The following is a 21,567-nucleotide window of genomic DNA, read 5'->3' as shown; positions in this document are numbered from 1 at the left end:
AATTCCAACCCTAACCCTAAGGCTATGTGCCCACGTTGCGGATTCGTGTGAGATATTTCCGCACCATTTTTGAAAAATCCGCTTGTAAAAGGCACTGCGTTTTACCTGCGGATTTCCAGTGTTTTTTGTGCTGATTTCACCTGCGGATTCCTATTGAGGAACAGGTGTAAAACGCTGCGGAATCCGCACAAAGAATTGACATGCTGCGGAAAATACAACGCAGCGTTTCCGCGCGGTATTTTCCGCACCATGGGCACAGCGGATTTGGTTTTTCATATGTTTACATGGTACTGTAAACCTGATGGAACACTGCTGCGGATCCGCAGCCAAATCCGCAGTGTGGGCACATAGCCTAATTCTAAAGGTATGTGCACACTGCGGAAAACGCTGCAGATCCGCAGCAGTTTCCCATGAGTTTACAGTTGAATGTAGACCTATGGGAAACAAAAATCGCTGTACACATGCTGCGGAAAAACTGCACGGAAACGCAGCGGTTTACATTCCGCAGCATGTCACTTCTTTGTGCGGATTCCGCAGCGGTTTTACAACTGCTCAAATAGAAAATCGCAATTGTAAAACCGCAGTGAAATGCGCAGAAAAAAACGCGGTAAATCCGCCATAAATCCGCAGCGGTTTAGCACTGCGGATTTATCAAATCCGCAGCGGAAAAATCCGCAGAGGACCAGAATACGTGTGCACATACCGAAACCCTAACCCTACCCCTAACCCTAGCCCTAACCCTAGCCCTAACCCTAGCCCTAACCCTAACCCTATTCTAACATTAGTGGAAAAAAAAAATTTCTTTATTTTTTTTATTGTCCCTACCTATGGGGGTGACAAAGGGGGGGGGGGGGGTCATTTATTATTTTTTTTATTTTGATCACTGAGATATAATCTATCTCGGTGATCAAAATGCACTTTGGAACGAATCTGCCGGCCGGCAGATTCGGCGGGCGCACTGCGTATGCGCCCGCCATTTTGGAAGATGGCGGCGCCCAGGGAGAAGACGGACGGGACCCCGGCAGGATCGGTAAGTATGATGGGGTGGGGGGGGACAACGGGGAGGGGATCGGAGCACGGGGGGCGTGGAACAGAGCACGGGGGCGTGGAACGGAGCACGGGGGGCGTGGAACGGAGCACGGGGGCGTGGAACGGAGCACGGGGGGGCTGGAACGGAGCATGGGGGGGTGGAACGGAGCACGGGGGGGTGGATTGGAATGCAGGGGGGGTGATTGGAGCACGGGGGGAGCGGACAAGAGCACGGGGGGGAGCGGAGCACTGGATGGAGGGGAGCCGGAGCAGTGTACCGGCCAGATCGGGGGGCTGGGGGGGGCGATCGGTGGGGTGGGGGCACATTAGTATTTCCAGCCATGGCCGATGATATTGCAGCATCGGCCATGGCTGGATTGTAATATTTCACCCGTTATAATAGGTGAAATTTTACAAATCGCTCTGATTGGCAGTTTCACTTTCAACAGCCAATCAGAGCGATCGTAGCCACGAGGGGGTGAAGCCACCCCCCCTGGGCTAAACTACCACTCCCCCTGTCCCTGCAGATCGGGTGAAATGGGAGTTAACCCTTTCACCGGATCTGCAGGGACGCGATCTTTCCATGACGCCACATAGGCGTCATGGGTCGGATTGGCACCGACTTTCATGACGCCTACGTGGCGTCATGGGTCGGGAAGGGGTTAAAGGGGGTTCCCACTAAGTAAGTTAATTTTAAAGTTGATTGTAATCAATACATCTTGGAATAACAATAATTTCCACAATTTGATGTGTTTATTTCAGCACAGGCACATCTTATTTATTCTTATAAATGTGCCTCTACTATTTACTGTGTGGTGGCTGTGTCTCACCATACAGAGACATGGTCTGATCATACCACAACTCTTGGGCAGGGGAGGAAGAAAGAGTATACAGATAGCACAGCATTGGATCACAGCTGATTCTTTTTGTGAGATGAAGCATTTTCCTGCCCTTTTTTTAATGTTTTACCTCAAAAATTATTTGTGATCCTATGCTGTAATGTCTGTATACTCTTTTGCTTCCTCCCCTGCCCAGGAGATGTGGAATGATCAGACCATGTAACTTGTATGGTAAGACACCGCTATTACACAGTACACAGCAGGGGCACATTTTGTAAGATTTTAAAAAATCTTACTGTTCTGAGAAACATATCCAATTGTGGAAATTATTGTTCCAAGATCTAGTTATTAAAATTAACTTTGTTTGTGGGACAACCCCTTTTAAAGATTCATTTCTTACATGCATCTATCTAGACTTTTTTCTACCAAACTGCGGAGCAGTGAGCGACGACTATGGTGACCGATTTTACCAAGATATTGCTGCTATGGAGAAAAGATAAAGGAAAATTGAATTCATCAATGCTTGTCGATTACTGTTGGACAATTGTAAGAGATGATCCGATGCAGGAGTACAAGAGACAAGCAAAAAAAGAGTTGTCACTGAGTCAAAATGGCAATATTGTTTAGACATGTTTTTAGTAGTTTGAATTGTTGTTAAGTTTCCTCCAAATAAATATCTGAAACTTGGTATAACAAAATATTCTGCATCTTTATATTTGCTCAAACTTTTATTCATTAATTATATGTAGCCGTAAAATGAAAACTTTGACATAATAGTAACAGGAAACAACTAAAAAGATTGTCAGATTTAAATTTAGGAGGTCAAAATCATTAAGAAAATGCTCATTTCATAACTGAACTTGACAACTTTTTGAAAATATGTAGAACATTGCTTTCAGACATGAGAGTTGACAGTTAAAGGGAACCTGTCACCTGAATTTGGCGGGACCGGTTTTCGGTCATATGGGCAGAGTTTTCGGGTGTTTGATTCACCCTTTCCTTACCCGCTGGCTGCATGCTGGCCGCAATATTGGATTGACCGGTCCCGCCAAATTCAGGTGACAGGTTCCCTTTAATCACACTATGCTCTGATATTGCTCCAGCACATGACATGACTAGTGATGAGTTAAACGTGCTTGATCAAGCATTGGGGCGCTTGGGCACGCTCGTTACTGGACAGAGTATCGCGGGTATTCGAGCGCCATGCTCGTATCCATGCCCCACATGTTTTGCGCCTGTTAGACAGCCAATAAACATGCAGGGATTCCCTGCCTTACACGGTAAGGCTGTAGCCATGTTATAGAAGACCTGGTGATGAGATACACTAGAACCCGTTCAGGGATAGTTGATTTCTATTGCAGTAAAATTGCTGTTACCCTCATTCAGTTTAGACATAGCTGGTGGAGGAGGGATAGTTTTGGATTAGAGGCATAAACACAGGGTTTATTTCCTTACTGTCCTTTTTAAATATATACTGCAACCTAAAAACAAGTCCTTTTCAGGGCTACATATTTTCCTTTCCCTAGTAATACTGGAAGGTTTGCAGACATCTATAACTAATTTAAAATGAGCAAGGCAATTGACCCTCACATGTTATCAGATGGCCCTCGCTCTTAATTTACTAGGGAGTGTATGATGCCCTCCTTCATAATTTCTACAGGATGTGCATGAGGCCTACCTCTACAATTCTGTTGCATATATAAATGTTTTTTAGCCCTTTTCATTTAGTGCATAGGCTTTAACAGTCTAGAAGTCCCACTTCTTAAAAATGGAAATAAGTTTTCTGAGGACATCCACTAATTGTCTTCCAGGGTGTATTACTGTCCCTCCTAGGCTCAAAGCATATGCAAGGTCTGTCAAAAATTGAGTGTCACTACCTAACAATTTTGACAGAATGTGTATGAGGCACTCTTTTATATCTAATACAGGATGTAACGAAGTCCCTCTTCTTTCCAAATTTTCTCAGTTCTTCCTTTTAGATTGTGTTCCCCTTCATAGTTTAAATAGGATGTGTCTTGCCATGTCACCCACACACCACATACCCAGATAAGGTATTGCAATGTTAAAATTGCATTTTCCAGTGGGTGTAGTTTTATTGGACCCGTAGAAGTGCATACAGCGCAAAACAGCCATCGTCCAGCAAGCTCCACGCAGGACTTACCTACCTCAGTTATTTTATGCAACTTCAATAAAGAGGTACTTTTAACCCCTTTCCGACGTTGGGTGTAAATTTACGCTGACATCTTACTCTCTCCTTTTGATGTGGACTCCGGCGGTAAGCCCACATCTTTCCTCTCACATAGCAGCTGTTTTGAACAGCTGACATGTGCCCGGAATAGCAGCGGGTGGAATAGTGATCCACTCGCTGCTATTAACCCGTTAAATGCCGCTGTCAAACTGACAGCGGCATGTAATTCGTGCTTCCAGCCATCGGGCCGGAAATCCACCCACCAGTGACCCCAGTCACGTGATCGTGGGTCATCTGTTCATTAATCATGGAGACCTCTATGGTTGTTACTGCCGACTTTCTGTGAGCGCAGCCTGGTGGTTGGCGCTCATAGTAAGTGAGTAATTCTGCTATATAGAGGCAATCTGAACATCGCCTGTATGCAGCAGAGCCGATTGAATTATGGCAGCTTCTAGTCTCCTATGGAGAGACTATTGAAGCATGCTAAAAGTAAAAGTTAAAAAAAAAAAGATATAAAAGTTGAAATCACCCCCTTTCGCCCCATTAAAAATGGAACAATAAAAAAAAAAATCAAACATACACATTTAGTATTGCCGCATTCAGAATTGCCCGATCTATCAATAAAAAAAAAAATTAACCCGATCGCTACATGGCCGTAGCGAGAAAAGAAGTCAAAACGCCAGAATTAATTTTTTTTGGTCGCCGCAACATTGCATTAAAATGCAATAACGGGCGAACAAATGATCGTATCTCCACCAAAATGGTATCATTAAAAACATCAGCTAGGCCCGCAGAAAATAAGCCCTCGCCCAACCCGAGATCATGAAAAATTGAGACTCTACAGGTATCAGAAAATGGTGCAATTTTGTTTTTGTTTTTTTAGCAAACTTTGGAATTTTTTAATCACTTAGATAAAAAAAGAACCTAGACATGTTTGGTGTCTATGAACTCGTAATGACTAGGAGAATCATTATGGCAGGTCAGTTTTGGCATTTAGTGAACCTAGTAAAAAAAAAAGCCAAACAAAAAACAAGCGTGGGATTGCACTTTTTTTTGCTATTTCACCACACTTGGAATTGTTTTTCCCATTTTCTAGTACACACCATGGTAAAACCAATGGTGTGATTCAAAAGTACAACTCGTCCTGCAAAAAACAAGCTCTCACATCGCCATTTTGACCAAAAAATTTTAAAAAAAGTTATGGCTCTGGGAAGAGGAGCAAAAAATGAAAATGCAAAACCAAAAATACCTCTGGTCGTTAAGGGGTTAATGGGACAGAGTGCCACTCCCATTTCTTTGGATATAGATTTTGTAGTTTTATTTCTCTCTCTATTACGTCATCTCCTAGTGTCATGGGCGATGGGGTAGTATGGTGAGAGATGGGTCAACTATGGTATGTTCCCACGGTCAGTAATCTGCAGCGCTTTGGAAGCCGCACATGTCCGCTCCGTCCAAAGCGGTAATGGCTTTTGAACGCAGGTGACTCCTCTGTGTTCATTGAACCGCGTGGAATCGCCGCATCCAATTCATTGTACAGGTGAAATTTATCTTGCAGAGATAGAGCGGCACCGCAAGATAAATAGACATGCTGCGCCCTGGAAAGACGCGCCACATGTCAGTCTCTGAGGGTGCTGGTGCACGCATAGTGGGCATGGGACTTCTTAAAATCCCATCTTCTATGCTGTAACATCTGGACTCTGCGGATGTACTCAGTGTCCAACCCGCTGTATTTACTGACCGTGGGAACATACCCTAAAGGGTGGAGGAGCGTTTTTTCTCTTTTTTTAATTTAGCCTTATCTAAAAGTCAGGAAACTTTTTTTTTCTTTGTGAAATCCATTTCATCTTTGGATTTCTATGATTTATTGTCTGTAAAAGTGGATTCATACTCTGATAACATTGTTCTCAGCAGTGACCTGTGAATCCGAGATGCGTCTAGGTGTCTTCCCCATGCTGTTGCCATTTTAATGATTTTTTCCTCCCCCTGTTAGGTCTTTCAAAATAATGCTTGATTGTGAGCCCTCGCAGGCAGGGTCATCTCTCCTCCTGTACCAGTTGTGACATGTAAGTTAAAGATTATTGTACTTGTTTTTATTATGTATACCCCTCCTCACATGTAAAGCGCCATGGAATAAATGGTGCTATAATAATAAATAATAATAATTTTCAATTGACTCCCTTTATACTCTGTTCTGGAGTCGAGCCCGTCCGAGTGTCCGACCTGCTGAATTCGAGCACCTGAGAATTGTAGTGCTTGCTCATCAATAGTCATCACACTGCAATAAGAAAAGCAGACTGCTTGTCAATATGCTTTTACACTGACCCTGCTCTAAGCTATTCTTGGGGGGGTTCATCTTTCCCCAGAGTTTTACTGCCTGTTTATGATTGGTCAGCTTCAGAAAGGGGAAGAAGTACATGCCCCTAGTGAAATCTCTGTTAACCCATTACCATCATCTGCCACACATATATGGAGCGGATTCACTGGGTGAGATCACCCCATGCCCATCAGATACTGGCTGTGTGTTACTTCCAGGACCTGCCTCTAAGGGTATGTTCACACGTTCCTGATTTCCATCCTTTTTTTTCAGGACTGAAACCGCAGCTCTTGGCAGAAAACGCTGGTCCTTTTTTTGGTCCTTTTTTTGTGCTTTTTTGGTGCGTTTTTTGATGCGTTTTTTGATCCTTTTTTTTATGCAGTTTTCTATGCAGAGTCTGTGTGTTTTCTAGGAAGTTTTTTAGGGTTAAAATGGCTGAAAATACCCTAACCCTATTCTAACCTTAGTGGAAAAAAAAAAATCTTAATTTTTTTATTGTCCCTACCTATGGGGGTGACAAAGGGGGGGGGTGTCATTTACTATTTTTTTATTTTGATCACTGAGATAGGTTATATCTCAGTGATCAAAATGCACTTTGGAACGAATCTGCCGGCCAGCAGATTCGGCGGGTGCACTGCGCATTTTGCAAGATGGCGGCGCCCAGGGAAAAGACGGCCGGACGGACACCGGGAGGCCGGGTAAGTATAAGGTGGGGAGATTAGGGCACGGGGGGGGCTTCGGAGCACGGGGGGGCATCGGAGCACGGGGGTGGGGCATCGGAGCATGGGGGGGTGGGATCGGGGCAGCCACACTCCGCCCGCTTCCCCGCACTTCCTGCTGCAGCGGTTCGGCACCACAAACCGCAATAAAACCCGCAGATATATTTTTGATCTGCGGGTTTTACTGCGGGTTTGACCTCACAATGGAGGTCTATGGGTGCAGAACCGCTGCGGCTCCGAAAAAAGAAGTGACATGCTCCTTCTTTTTTCCCGCAGCTATTCAGCGCGGCTTTTTTTTTTTAAATTCAGGATCATGTGCACAGCGGTTCCTGTTTTCCATAGGGTACATTGTACTGTACCCTGCATGGAAAACAGCTGCGGAACCGCAGCGGCAAAAACGCTGCGGTTCCGCAGTAAAAAACGCACTGTGTGAACATGGCCTTTCAACTGTGCCACCCAAGATTTGTTAACCTTTTATATGCCACTGTCAAATGATAACTGCATTAACAGCGCACTTGCATGGGGTTGCGTCATTTTATGTTGATCACAGTTCGCAAAGCCCTGGGATTGTAAATATCTTTTCAAGAGATGAAAAGAAAAAATTTCTTCTGCTCTGCATTCACTTACATTGTGACCAGTTCAATATGAAAAATTTGGTGAAAGATCCTCTTTAAGATGGAGAAAAAAAGCCTGTTTTGCTCCGTCAGTCATGGACAAGTTTTTGTTTTTTTTTCCTCTCCTACTACATGCCTGAGTGAGTAAGATCAGTTACATTTGTTCATGGTGCTACTCTGCTGACTGTTGAGGCATATGGTTTCTTCAGCCTGTAACTTGAGGCATGTGTCTGGCTGTTTCTTCAGCCTGTAACCCATGTGACTAAGGTTACAGCTTGAAGTATGTGATGGTGGCCATTTTTGTCACACTTTTTTTGTCCGATCACTCTGTGACTGCAGACTTATGAATGCCCCCCCAGCGCACGCACTGTGCGCTGCGAGAATTTGCTGGTTTCTGAGCCGCAACTGGCGGGTATGTGTGTGCCCTCTAGTTGACCATGCCCACTACACGGTCATTTTTTTTTTAGTATGGGTGCTGTCTCACTCAATAGAAGTGTATGGCGTGAGGTCACACCCACTAGACAGGCTTTGGCCTGGACTATGAATAAGTGGTAGATACAGCTCAGAAACTGGCGAATCATCGCATCACATAGGGGACCGAACAACCCATTGAAAGTGTTCTTGCTGTAGCTGAATTTAGTTGTTACTAGACAAAGGAGTTATTTGCTTTCTTCCTATTCTGCAGCTGATTTGTCACTGCCTGTCATTTCTAGACTGGCCTAGTTTTAAGAGAGCACCTATACATTGATTCAAGCTTTGTTCTGCCACCAAGTTACACTTTTTCTAATGTTTTATTTCTAGGTGCGTTACTATTGAAAAATGTAGAAATAGCACAATTATCCTGGGTCCAGTGCAAACAGTTCTCCATGTTCAGATGTGTGATCGTGTAAAAGTCATCAGCGTTTGTCAGCGCCTGTCACTTTTGTCTACAACAAGCTGTACTTTCCATATACTTACGCCTACAAGGCCTCTTTTATTCTCTGGCAATCAGTCTGCTGTATTTGCCCCCTTTCACACACATTATTCAATGTTAGAAGATCACATGGGACAGACTGGTTTAGCCACGTTGCCTAATTATTGGGACAGTCCACATCTGCTATCTACAGAGAATGACGGCCAGGTATGGAAGCTCATGTCACCGCGTGAGTTTTATTCATTTGTTATTCCATTTGAAATGGAAGGGGACACGGCTGAGATTCCAGGAGGTCTTCCACCTGTGTTCCAGAAATCAATGGACCAAAGACAACAGAAAGTACTGATGTGGCAAAAAGCTGTCAAGGAAGCAAAATTAAGTAGGTTCGTATGATTTAGATTTTTTTTTTTATGTTTTTGAAGTTTTAATGGAAAATGTAAAATCCAACAAGTCTACATTCCCAAATGTAATGAAGCAATTCATAGTAATGATGTGACTGAAGTGATCATTGTTAAAATGAGAATGGGAGATGGTAATTCAGTGAGATGTATACCAAAAGAGCATGGGGTCCATGACGCAGGTCAGGGATTGCTGCTCGCAAGTGCATGGGGGTCTCATCATGATTAGCAAGTCACAAATGTACTGTTTTTAACTTTTGGGGGGCTACGTTACAAACACCGTTTGTTTGCAGTAAGCTGTGATGTACCAGTGGCACACAGCATATGTTACAGCCAAATTCGCTCTGTAGCCCCAAGATAAGTTGCACTAATACTTCTCAAATAACTTGCACCCACCTTACCTACTGTCATTTTACTGAAGCTAATTTCAGTCTGAACCAGTTGGATTTTTTGGGACTTGCTTTTTGCTTTACTCTGTGGTTTGTAATGCGGCCCTATTCACTTGCACAGCGCTGCGATGAAGTGACTGCATACCGTGATCTTTAACCGCGTGTGACCTTTGTCAAGGCCACCATCGCTGTGTAGCCACAGCCTTAAATGCAACGTAAACTAGTAAGATTTTAAATAGAAAAAAAATATGGCAAAGACGCATACTTGTGCGTAAGTTGTAGCATGTATTCTCTATTGTAAAATAAAACAAAACCATTCTCGCGTCACTTACTGGCGCCATTCCAGCGATGTCAGCGCCAGGCCAACATAAGTTTTATATGTCACGCGAGTGAGCACTGTAGCAAATCAGCAGTTATTAGGCTGCGGTCCTCGCATTTCCTTTGAGCATTCAAGTCTCATCCAAGGTAAGTGCGAGTGAAACACCCTAATGGTAGTTGCCGATGGAACACAGCTGACCTCGCTGGCGCAGCGTTGGTGCAGGAGGTATGATTTCTTCTTTTTTTTATATTACACTGGAAAATACAGCTAGTAGTGGACAACCCTTCCATACACACAATAAATGATATACCGTAAATATTTTTATGGTAATTGGCATAGTGTTCCTCTGCCCTGGTACACAAAATACAGTAAGTAGTGCAGACTAATCATGGCACACATCTGTCACTTGTTGCTTCATGCAGAGCCTGGGATTGATGGCTAGCATTATGAGGCAGAGACGGTACAGTCAGGCTGGGAACTGTAGATACAGGTGAGAAAGCAAGAAAATTGATCCACATGGTGGTGGGGAAAGGAAGGAAAGAGAGCAGCTCCTGGAATTAGGGAGTAGTAGATCATTCACAGATGTTAAATACGTTATCATACTCATAGTCCATTTAAAAATGCCGTTGCGATTACAGTTAAAAAGATGTTTTGATGGATTCTAATTTTTTTTTTTTTTGCCTTTTCTAGGGAACAACGAAAGCATTTTCAGGCTCTTGTTGAACAAAAATTCAATGAATGGCTTGTTAAGACGGGAAATCGACACCAGTTGGATAGCCTTGTGCCTAAGAGTGATAGTACAAAGCAAGTTGCTGGATAGGCAATACATTTTGTTGAATTTTGTTTGCTGTAACTTAAGTGTGTAAGTGAGAGGTTTTATTTGTCACGAAGTTATGATTTTTCTTGAATTGAGTTGTTTATACGGTTTCATTGGGTTCCAAAATTGATGTGATTTTACATTGTAGGAACAAATACACAATATAGAACCATGGGGCTGGTCGCGTTATGTTTGTTTTTTTCTGATGGACCATGTGTCTGGGGAAAAAATCATGAAGATATCATTAATTTGATCTGTCTGAGACACAGATCAAAATCGCCCACACAAGTATATGGATCTGTTAAAATGACAGAACACTTTTTTGCCTTCTGTGTGCAATCCATGTACTGTCCCATTTTTTACATTAGTGGATTTTGCAGTATATTTTTTCTCATATGAGAAAATACTGGTGAGACACTGTTGTAGATCAAATTTTTAGCAAAATTTGGACCTTTTTTTTTTTTTTTTGCGTACAATAAATCACTGACATCTGAATGGAGACTTTAAAGGGAACCTGTCACCAGGTCTGGCATATTTGAGATACAGCCATCACCTTTTGAAGCCGATATACAGCATTCTATAATGCTGTATATAAGCCCCTGACCTCTAAGAGACGAAAAATAACTTTTATTTGGGCTTTTTTGCTGTTTTTTTATGCTTATTTTCAGCTGCTTTTTACAGTACATGCAAACTCTATGAGATTTCAGGGTTTTTTTTGTCCATCAGGATTTTGTGCTTCGCAGCTTTTTTTTTTTCTCACATCGAACATGTCACTACTTTCAGCGTTATTTCAGCGTTTTTCACCCATTGACAAGAATACTTGTATTTGCTGCAGAAAGGTCAAGGACAGCAGGATGTGACCTCACAGTCGGCTTTAGATGGCAGGCTGCATGATACGTCCTTACAGCCTGTCATCCAGCAGAACGGACCCGAACCCCATTCACTTGAATAGGGGGTCCGACAGTACAGTGTTTGACATGCTGTCATATGCATGACAGCACGGCAAACACCTCTTCCGATCGGCGGAGAAACAATCCCCGCCGGTCAGAGAGCTGCAGTTCCCTGAAAAGCCTGAAAATAGCCTGCAGCTGCCCAGAAAAGGCACATCTATTAGAGGTGCTTTGCCCGGCTCCTCCCACTTGCCCTGTAGCTGTGGTAAGTGGGGGTTCATATTTTTGGGGTTGATGTCACCTTTGTATTGTCCGGTGACATGAAGCCCACAGATAAGTAATGGAGAGGCATCTATAAGACACTCATCCATTACTAATCCTAAAGTTATATGGTAAATATACAGCCAGAATAAAGCCTTTTATTAGAAATAAAACAAAACACACTTCTCCATTTTTATTTAAGAATAACACACACCGCTATACTCCCCTAACTCTTATTCCACTGAAGCCCTCGTTCTCTTGTAATAAAACAAAAAACAACAATATCCCTCATCTGTCGGTCGTTCTGTCCCACTCTGTAATCCATGTCTGGTGGAAAAACCGTTTTCAACCTGGACGGTGCCAAGATACGACCATTCATGCAGAGAACCACGGGTAAGGCTACGTTCAGACTAGCGTTGTGCGCCGCTGCGTCGGCGACGCAACGCACGCAAAAACGCTGCGTTTTGCGACGCGTGCGTCGTTTTTTGCCGAAAATCGGACGCAAGAAAAATGCAACTTGTTGCGTTTTCTTGGTCCGACGCTTGCGGCAAAAAAGACGCATGCGTCGCAAAACGCAACAAACAAAAACGCATGCGTCCCCCATGTTAAACATAGGGGCGCATGACGCGTGCGTCGCTGCTGCGTCGCCCGACGCTAACCCAACGCACACTAGCACAACGCTAGTCTGAACGTAGCCTTTCTGAGCTGTTGGGAGCACAGCGTCGGTGACTGACGGTGATGTCATCAGGGTTACCTTGGGTCACTGAGGCTCCAATCTCAGCCTGCTGAACTGTGGTGATCACCCCTAGCACCGTGGGAAAATCACCGGGAGAATTTCACTGCGGTGAATTTCAACTGCCGGTGAATTTGCCTCTGCAATATATTTAGCCACTGCCCGAGTACCATATTAGTACAACAATATATATAGTACAGACCAAAAGTTTGGACACACCTTCTCTTAAAGATTTTTCTGTATTTTCATGTCCATGGAAATTGTAAATTCACACTAAAGGCATCAAAACTATGAATTAACACATGTGGAATTATATACTTAACAAAAAAGTGTGAAACAACTGATATTATGTCTTATATTCTAGGTTCTTCAAAGTAGCCACCTTTTGCTTTGATGACTGCTTTGCACACTCTTGGCATTCTCTTGATGAGCTTCAAGAGGTAGTCACCGGGAATGGTTTTCACTTCACAGGTGTGCCATGTCAGGTTTAATAAGTGGGATTTCTTGCCTTAGAAATGGTGTTGGGACCATCAGTTGTGTTGTGCAGAAGTATGGTGGATACACAGCTGATAGTCCTACTGAATAGACTGTTAGCTGCTTTTTTCTTGCCATAATACAAATTCTAAGTAAAGAAAAACAAGTGGCCATCATTACTTTAAGAAATGAAGGTCAGTCAGTCCAAAAAATTGGGAAAACTTTGAAAGTTTCCCCAAGTGCAGTGGCAAAAACCATCAAACGCTACAAAGAAACTCAGGAAAAAAAAAGAAAAAAGGTTTGCACTCACCCAGCCCGGTAAAACAATAAAGTCTTTATTAGGACTTGTACCAAATGGACAAGGAGATCATGATGACCACAGGATGACAGCTGTTTCGCGCGCACACAGCACTTCCACAGATCCTGATGTCAGAACGGGAAATGAGGCAACAATATATGTTATATATTATATAAAGAAACTGGCTCACATGAGGACCGCCCCAGGAAAGTAAGAACAAGAGTCGCCTCTGCTTCTGAGGATAAGTTTATCCGACTCACCAGCCTCAGAAATCGCAGGTTAACAGCAGCTCAGATTAGAGACCGGGTCAATGCCACACAGAGTTCTAGCAGCAGACACATCTCTACAACATCTGTTAAGAGGAGACTTTGTGCAGCAGGCCTTCATGGTAAAATAGCTGCTAGGAAACCACTGCTAAGGTCACGCAAAAAGCAGAAAAGACTTGTTTGGGCTAAAGAACACAAGGAATGGACACTTAACCAGTGGAAATCTGTGCTTTGGTCTGATGAGTCCAAATCTGAGATCTTTGGTTCCAACCACGGTGTCTTTGTGCGATGCAGAAAAGGTGAACGGATTGGCTCTACATGCCTGGTTCCCACCGTGAAGCATGGTGGAGATGGTGTGGGGGTGCTTTGCTGGTGACACTGTTGGGGAGTGCTCGTGCAGCTGAGGACATGTGCATTAATGGCCTGAAGATCTCTATTTACCCTGACTACTCGGCTGAGGTGCAAAAAGAGGATGAGTTATGGAGCAGTTAATAGGAGATTGAGAGACTTGAAATTGATTTATTCTACTCTCTACCTGGCGAAATTAAGGGTTGTAGCCCTGAGGGCGGTTCACTTTTTTCCAACACCAGAAGAAGCCACTAAGTGGCTGGACTTAAATAAGCAGAAGCTCACAGCAAAGAAGGAGGGAAGTGAAAGGAAGATTCTGGAGATGAAGATGATGCTGCCTTTACCTCCAGACTTTGGTTTAATAGTTTATTGCTGTTCTCAGGGGACTTATTGTCATAATGTTGTTTTATATGCGGAGGAGTTGGAGAGGTGTTTTAAGGTACCGTTACACTAAACGACTTGCCAACGATCACGACCAGCGATACGACCTGGCTGTGATCGTTGGTAAGTCGTTGTGTGGTCGCTGGGGAGCTGTCACACAGACATCTCTCTCCAGCGACCAACGATCCGGGGAAAGACTTCGGCATCATTGAAACGGTCTTCAACGATGCTGAAATCCCCGGGTAACCAGGGTAAACATCGGGTTACTAAGCACTTAGTAACCCGATATTTACCCTGGTTACCATTGTAAAAGTTTAAAAAAAAAAAAAAAACACTACATATACTTACATTCTGATGTCTGTCACTTCCCCCGGCGTCAGCTTCCCTGCACTGACTGTGTCAGTGCCGGCCGTAAAGCAGAGCCAGAGCACAGCGGTGACGTCACCGCCGTGCTCTGCTTTCCGGCTGGCGCTCACAGTCAGTGCAGGGAAGCTGATGCCGGGGGACGTGACAAACATCAGAATGTAAGTATGTAGTATTTTTATTTTTTTTTCTTACTTTTACAATGGTAACCAGGGTAAATATCGGGTTACTAAGCGCGGCCCTGCGCTTAGTAACCCGATGTTTATCCTGGTTACAAGTGAACACATCGCTGGATCGGCGTCACACACGCCGATCCAGCGATGACAGCGGGTGATCAGCGACCAAAAAAAGGTCCTGATCATTCCCCACGACCAACGATCTCCCAGCAGGGGCCTGATCGTTGGTCGCTGTCAAACACAACGAGATCGTTAGCGGGATCGTTGCTACGTCACAAAAAACGTGACGTTGCAACAATATCGTTAACGATATCGTTCTGTGTGAAGGTACCTTTAGTTACAGCGGATTACAGGTACTGAGGGAAGAGGGTAGCTAGACGCTGGACTACCTACTCTGATAAGAGAGGTGAAAGAACAGCGGATTAGTTATGGGTTATTGTGTTAATGAATATTGGGGAGGGAGGAGTGGGGTGAGATCTATTGCTAGAAATTGGGACTTATAGTTTGCTGGGAAGAACATCCTATTTCAAGGGGTCAGGAATTTGTATTTTTTTCATGGTGGGAGACACAAAGTTGTTAGTTGGAATATAAGAGGACTGTTGGAGGGAACTCTGAGAATGGCAATTGTGGAATATGTGAGAAAACGGGGCCCGGATGTCATTTGTTTCCAGGAGACATTTACTTGCAGAAAAGGTAGAAGTGTTAAAAAGGAGGTGGATAGGGAGGTCTTATCACTCTACGTATTCTTCATATGCTTGGGGGGTCTCGGTACGGATTGGGGCGTCCACACCTTTTGAAGAAATTGAGAGCCATGTAGATAGAGATGGGCAATATGTTCTGTTATTCTGCAAAATTTATGCGCAACCATTATGTCTAGCGGCTGTTTACTTCCCACCCCCATATTCTGGGAAAAAGGTACAAGAAATATTTGAATTGTATAAACTGGGTATGGGATTACCAATGTAAATTATTGGGGATTTCAATAATGTGATGGATGAAGGGTGGGACAGGTATAAGAAAGGTTTTAGCAAAGGCATTAAACTGTCGGCGTTTGGGGATTATATGACAGAATTGGGGATGGTGGACCTCTGGAGAGTGAGGAATGAGAATGTGCTCTGTTACTCCTGTTATTCTGCAACCCACGGTTCCATTTCCAGGATTGACCTAGCACTAGGAAATGATTTAATGACGTGCATGATCTGTGGGATAGAATATCTCCCGAGAGTGATTTCGGACCACAAGCCTATAGAGCTCATGATTAGACGGACAGGAGGGAGGATTGGATGGGGAGGTGGGTGGACATTTCACCCCCTGTGGTTTTGGGTGGACATTTCACCCCCTGTGGTTTGAACATATTAATATGGATAACATTAAGAAGGAGATCACAGAATACTGGCAGTTTAATGAAGATAGTGCTGATAAGCGGGTAGTTTGGGATGCAATTAAAGCTTTTCTGAGGGGCCTTCTTTTTAGGTAGATTTCTAGATGTAAATCCAAGACTAGGATGGAAGATAAAGAGATCATAAAGAAATTAGAAAGAGCAGAAAGGGATATGGTGTCGGACCCATCAGAGATATCTCAATGTAGACTAAGGGAAGCTCAGGAAATGGTTTATAATTTGTATATGAAAAAAGCTCAGAGAAGAAGAGCTTTTCCAAATTACAGTTTTCTGAGGAAGGAGAAAGAGTGGGGCACTTGCTCTCGATGGTAACGGCGGCACATAAGAATCGTCGTATGTGTACAAACTAAGGACAGATGACGGGACTGTGTTGACAGATGTAGTGGATATTTTGGGTGAGTTTAGAAGTTTTTATGAACAGTTGTATTCATGTGGGTTGGGGGATATTGAAAACTTCCTTGATAAAAGTTCAAGTCCCACTGAGGAACTTGGGCTAGGTTCACATTGCGTTAATGGGTTAACGCTAGCGGACTCCGTTACATGGCGAAATTGTCGCAATTAACGCCATGCAACGGATCCGTTAGTGCACCCATTGACGGCAATGTGCTAACGGATCTCTAGCGCATGCCATTTTTGGCACGCGCTAGCGATGTCCCGTTAGTTTCGGACGGACCGAGGACACTGCTTGCAGCGTCCAAGGTCCGTTCCTCACTAGCGCAGATCAGGTATCTGCGCTAGCGGGATCGGCTAATGCGATCCCTTTTGGGACATTGCGTTAGCGCAGTCCGTAGTGCTATGCGCTAAATGGACTGCTCTAACGCAATGTGAACCTAGCCTTAATATGGCATCTCTGTCCCTATAGTTCAGGATCCTAGCAAGGATAGTATGAGGGGGGGACCCCGGCGGGAGAGGTTTCATAGGAACACGGTGTGCCCTTTCCACCGCAAATAGCTTAGACAGGTTATCAGCGCCAATCTTGTCCTGGAGCCATTTGTAGGGTCATTTCCTTCAGTCTTCTCAGGGATACCCACTAGTCTCACATTATTCCTCCGTGAGCGATTCTCCAGATCATCATTCTTATTAATCAAAGCGGCACATTTTTGCAGACACTGATTGTGGGACCTCTGCATTTTAGAGAGTTGATCCTCCAGCACACTTACTCTCTCCTGCACCTCACCCACTGTCTTATCCATTTTAGTCATGTCTGCCTTTATTGTATTTACTTCTGAGTGAGAGTTGTCATACTTTTCAAACTTAGCAGCCACTTCTAGCCTCTTTCATATGAGGCATTTGCAGAGTCTGCTCTCTCAGCTGCCTCCACACTGTCAGCGCCATCTTGGGTCCGGGTCACTGCTCCTGCCTTGGCGTACTGCTGCCTTTTCTGGATCATATCTGCAGCTCTGCACAGTTTCACACGTCGGGGCCGACCTTCGGTGACCTCCCTTAGCCACACATCTCGTTATCGGGCTCCCAGAGAGATCTTATCTTAAGGATAAATGCAGGGTCACAGCGGAGGAGCTCCAGAAGCCGACCCCTCACATCAGGTGCTAGGCCACGCCCCATAATGTGTGTTTAAGAATATTCAGTTTTAAATCGATGTGTCAATAACAGAAAACTGCTGTATGTAAAAGCTCATGTTAAAATTGCATTGCATACGGATGTCATACGTATACATAGGTGCTAGGAAATCGCATTGCAAACGGATTACACACAGATGACCATACGGAGAACACTCGTGTGACTCTCGGCCGAGAGAATCGGGCTGATTTTTTTTTTTATACCTTAAGTGTGACGCCAGCCTTAGAGAGCAAATGGTTTAAGTATTTCTTCCAGGAATACAGGGATGAGGGAGGCTCATACCCCATCCAGTCATCCTCTGAAGTGGCAGGGAATGAGATCCAGTCCTCCATGTCGTCAGCATGGCCTTGAGTCAAGGGGTCCCTCCTAGGTTTGTGATATCTTGAGGGCCATATTATGTATGGGCTCTTCTAGTAGATAGTTTTCTCAATCTGGAGGCAACTGGGCCTGAGTCAGATTGTAGCAAGGCAGTCTTTTAAGTGTACCTTAATTATTGGATGATCAGATCCAGTGTACTCTTTAAGGCGTTTACATTGCAGTGTATGCCTGGGATTATTTAGCCTCTGATCAGCATTCAAAGTCTTATATGTGACGTGCAATTGCCGGCGCTGTAAGCATGCACTGTCCAATTACGATGTTATGGGCAGCGTCTTCATTGATCTTCTGCGCAGGCGAGTCTCTGCTATATTGCTCAAAATTGTCCAGGGGGTGACCGATTCCCTTTTCAGAGCAGACCATGGTAAAACAATGAATATATTCCATAGTCACATTTTGCAATATTAAGACCACAGACCTTAAATGCCCTTTTTAATGCTTTTTCCTGTAGGTATTGCTGCTTAACTATGTTTAAGAAAAGAACGGTGTTGGTTTAGGATAAATGTTAAGTATGAATTTGCTGCCTAATTAAATCTTTGAACATTTCTTTCTTTTTATTACTTTTATAGGCCTGTTTTTGCTATTGATCTTTGTCATCAACTTGGATAGAGGAAGATGTTTTCATAAAGACTGGCTCTAGAGTGTATATATTTAATAAATATATATATAATTTGAATTCCAAGCCTTCCTGAGAGGCAATATTGAATGGAAAGGATTGTCATTTACTTGAGGACTATTGGCTAATCTTCTTTTTATGGATTAATGTTAAATGCAAAGCCGACCATTTGTAATTAATTGATAATTGTTTGATGTTTCTACCCAGCACTTTATACGTTTTGCTGATAATCAGCATTTTTAAAACACCTGTTTTTCTCAGGAATGTATTCTTATGTTTTTAAAGAATAGATCTATACATTTGAATAATTAAAACAAGGTTTTCTAATGGTTTTCAATCCTGTTTTATTTCTAAATGATAAGTGTATAGTGTATATAGAATACTTTTTGTCATTTTTGGTTTGAACGATCCAGATGGCCAGCTTCGTGTGAATTGTAACTGCAATCCTGTTTTAGCATCTTTTTTGCAGCTTCTTTATGACCACATTGATTACTACTCACTGTATGTACATTTTGTATTTAAAGGGGCTGTCCGTTCCAAACTTATGAATCCTGTGAATAGGATTGGCGCTAGTGGCTGACTAATGGACTCTCCAAAGATTGACGAACCAGAAGCAACTTTGAGGGTATGTTCCCACAGTTAGTTTTAGGCAGCGCTTTGAACGCAGCACATGTCTGCCGTGTCTAAAGCATTGCCGGCTTTTGAACGTAGGTGATCATTGGCATGTGTTCATTGAACCGTGTGAAATCACCGCGCCCAATACATAGTACGAGTGAGATTTATTTTGCAGAGACTGAGCATCTCTGCAAGATAAACAGACATGCTGCATCTCTGTTTCCACAGGGAAGTCGGAGCCGTCCGTGTACGCATAGTGGAAGTGGGACTTCTTGAAGTCCCATCCACTATGCTGTAACAGTTGGACGCTGCGGATGTACGCAGAGTCCAACCCGCAGCGTTTACTGACCGTGGGAACATACCCATACAGCCTTCAGGCCCATCACCATCTTTTATGTATCCAAGAAATCCAGACATTATAAAAGTAGACAAAAATCGGATATTAACTGAGGTGGACCCAAAACAGTAGTACATACTCCGACACAAAAGGAAATGGCCAGTGTTAGGCTATGTTCACACTTTACGTTTTTCCCCTTTTTTTTTTTTTTTTCTTTTTTTTTTATGCAAATTAAAAGCTTTGCTTTACAATACCAGCAAAAGCTATGAGATTTAAGAAATCTCATGCGCACATTGCTTTTTTTTCCTGACAATTGGAAAACTGCTGCATTTTTTAAAACTGCAGCATGTCCCTACGTTCTGCGTTTTTTGCGCCCATAGAAGCAATGAGTAAGTGCAGATACATAGGTATCAGGTTTTGGTGCAGAAATCTCAGGAACAACAGGCAATAAACTGTATCCGCATACACAAGAAAAAAATGCAGCAAAAGCTGATTTTTGTAAGTAGCTTCTTTACTGCCAAGGGAGCAGGTTTTTCCTGCAGAAAAAAAAGTACCGTAACCTATAAACAGAGGTTTAGTAAAATTAAGTGGACAAGATTATATTTCACCCAGTAGAAGGGACAAATGATAAAAGGTAAGTTTAAAGACTTACTATTAATTAAGACTACTTCATATTTTATAGTTTGATGATTTAACTACTGTACAATTCTTTTTGAAAACTTGAAAAAAGACCTATATCTAGCGATGAAATAATAAATTGTTACACGTAGATTTAAAAAGGTGTTAAAAATATTGATTACCGTATATACTCAAGTATTATCCAACCTGGGTATAAGCCGAGACCCCTAATTTTGCCACAAAAAACCTGGGAAAACTTAATGACTCGAGCATAAGCCTAGGGTGGAAAATGCAGCTGCTACTGGTAAATGTGAAAAATAAAAAGATACCAATAAAAGTAAAATTGAGACATCAGTAGGTTAAGTGTTTTGCACTTTGGGAAAACAACCTTCGTCAGGGGTCATTAGAATCACATACAGTCGTGTCTAAATAGGGTTGACCCCGGAAGTACCAAGAGGCTATGCATCGGAAGTAAAAAGCGCCGTCATGACAACCTGGCACGCTGAGCACACCACGGAACTGCGGGCAGAGACGGGCGATCACGGGGGCCCCACGTGACCACCAGTCACCTGACCGAGACCTGGAAGCACCAGCGCCGAGGGAAAGAACAGCGCTCAGCAATACTATGTAAGTGCTACAGCTGAAATATAAATACAGCGCACAAAACAGGACAAGTGAGCCTGGTACAAAATACTGCACATATATGTGGACCATCACCAAATCCCCAAAGATAGGAATACTACGCAAGGTACCTATAAAGATACAACAGCGGGAAAGCCAACAGACATAGATGTCACTGGTAATTCATAGATATTACTATTAATTTACTTATGTCTAGGGTATCACGGTGATAATCCACACCAATGTGCATATCTCAAGGGGACAAAATCCCAATAATACCGACGTTAGTTACCCATAGAAATTACCTAAGGATAGATGTCCAACATCGCTGGCTCGATAAATGCTTCAGATTTAAGGACATAACCCCCCATTAAAGACAATAGTAATAGATTAGCACAAAAAAATATATATTCAGTTAGTCCATAAGGTGATAGGCCTTCAATTGGCCACATGTGCAGTTGTAGTCCATTATTACAGCAAACGATCCAATTCATCCATAGATTGTGGAAAGGAACGTTGTATGTTGCGCAGCTCACGTATATTGCCCAGCCCGTGTAGTATATTGCGCAGCCCACGTTGTATATTGCGCAGCCACGTACTATATTGCCCAGCCCACGTATTATATTGCGCAGCTCACGTATATTGCCCAGCCCGTGTTGTATATTGCGCAGCTCACGTA

General features: G+C 43.3%; 1 protein-coding gene across 2 annotated transcripts in view; it reads left to right on the top strand.

Moving 5' to 3' along the window:
* Positions 1-19,024, top strand: part of TBCCD1 (TBCC domain containing 1) — a 75,168-nt gene extending 56,144 nt beyond the window's left edge. The window contains exons 5-8 of one of the 2 annotated variants that reach the window (XR_011314683.1): positions 8,505-8,999; positions 10,413-10,584; positions 12,788-12,894; positions 18,651-19,024. Coding sequence is in view for 1 of the 2 variants with exons in the window: in XM_069733838.1 (XP_069589939.1) it covers positions 8,505-8,999; positions 10,413-10,542 (625 nt within the window). In the remaining variant the exon portion in view is untranslated. The remainder of the gene's footprint in view (positions 1-8,504; positions 9,000-10,412; positions 10,585-12,787; positions 12,895-18,650) is intronic. The other variant, XM_069733838.1, reaches the window with a different exon arrangement.
* Positions 19,025-21,567: the final 2,543 nt, after the last annotated feature.

This window comes from Ranitomeya imitator, chromosome 7 (genome assembly GCF_032444005.1).
Source record: "Ranitomeya imitator isolate aRanImi1 chromosome 7, aRanImi1.pri, whole genome shotgun sequence".
In the NCBI taxonomy this organism is placed as follows: domain Eukaryota; kingdom Metazoa; phylum Chordata; class Amphibia; order Anura; family Dendrobatidae; genus Ranitomeya; species Ranitomeya imitator.
Note: the sequence above shows the minus strand (reverse complement) of the source record. Positions and strands in the feature narration are given on the sequence as shown.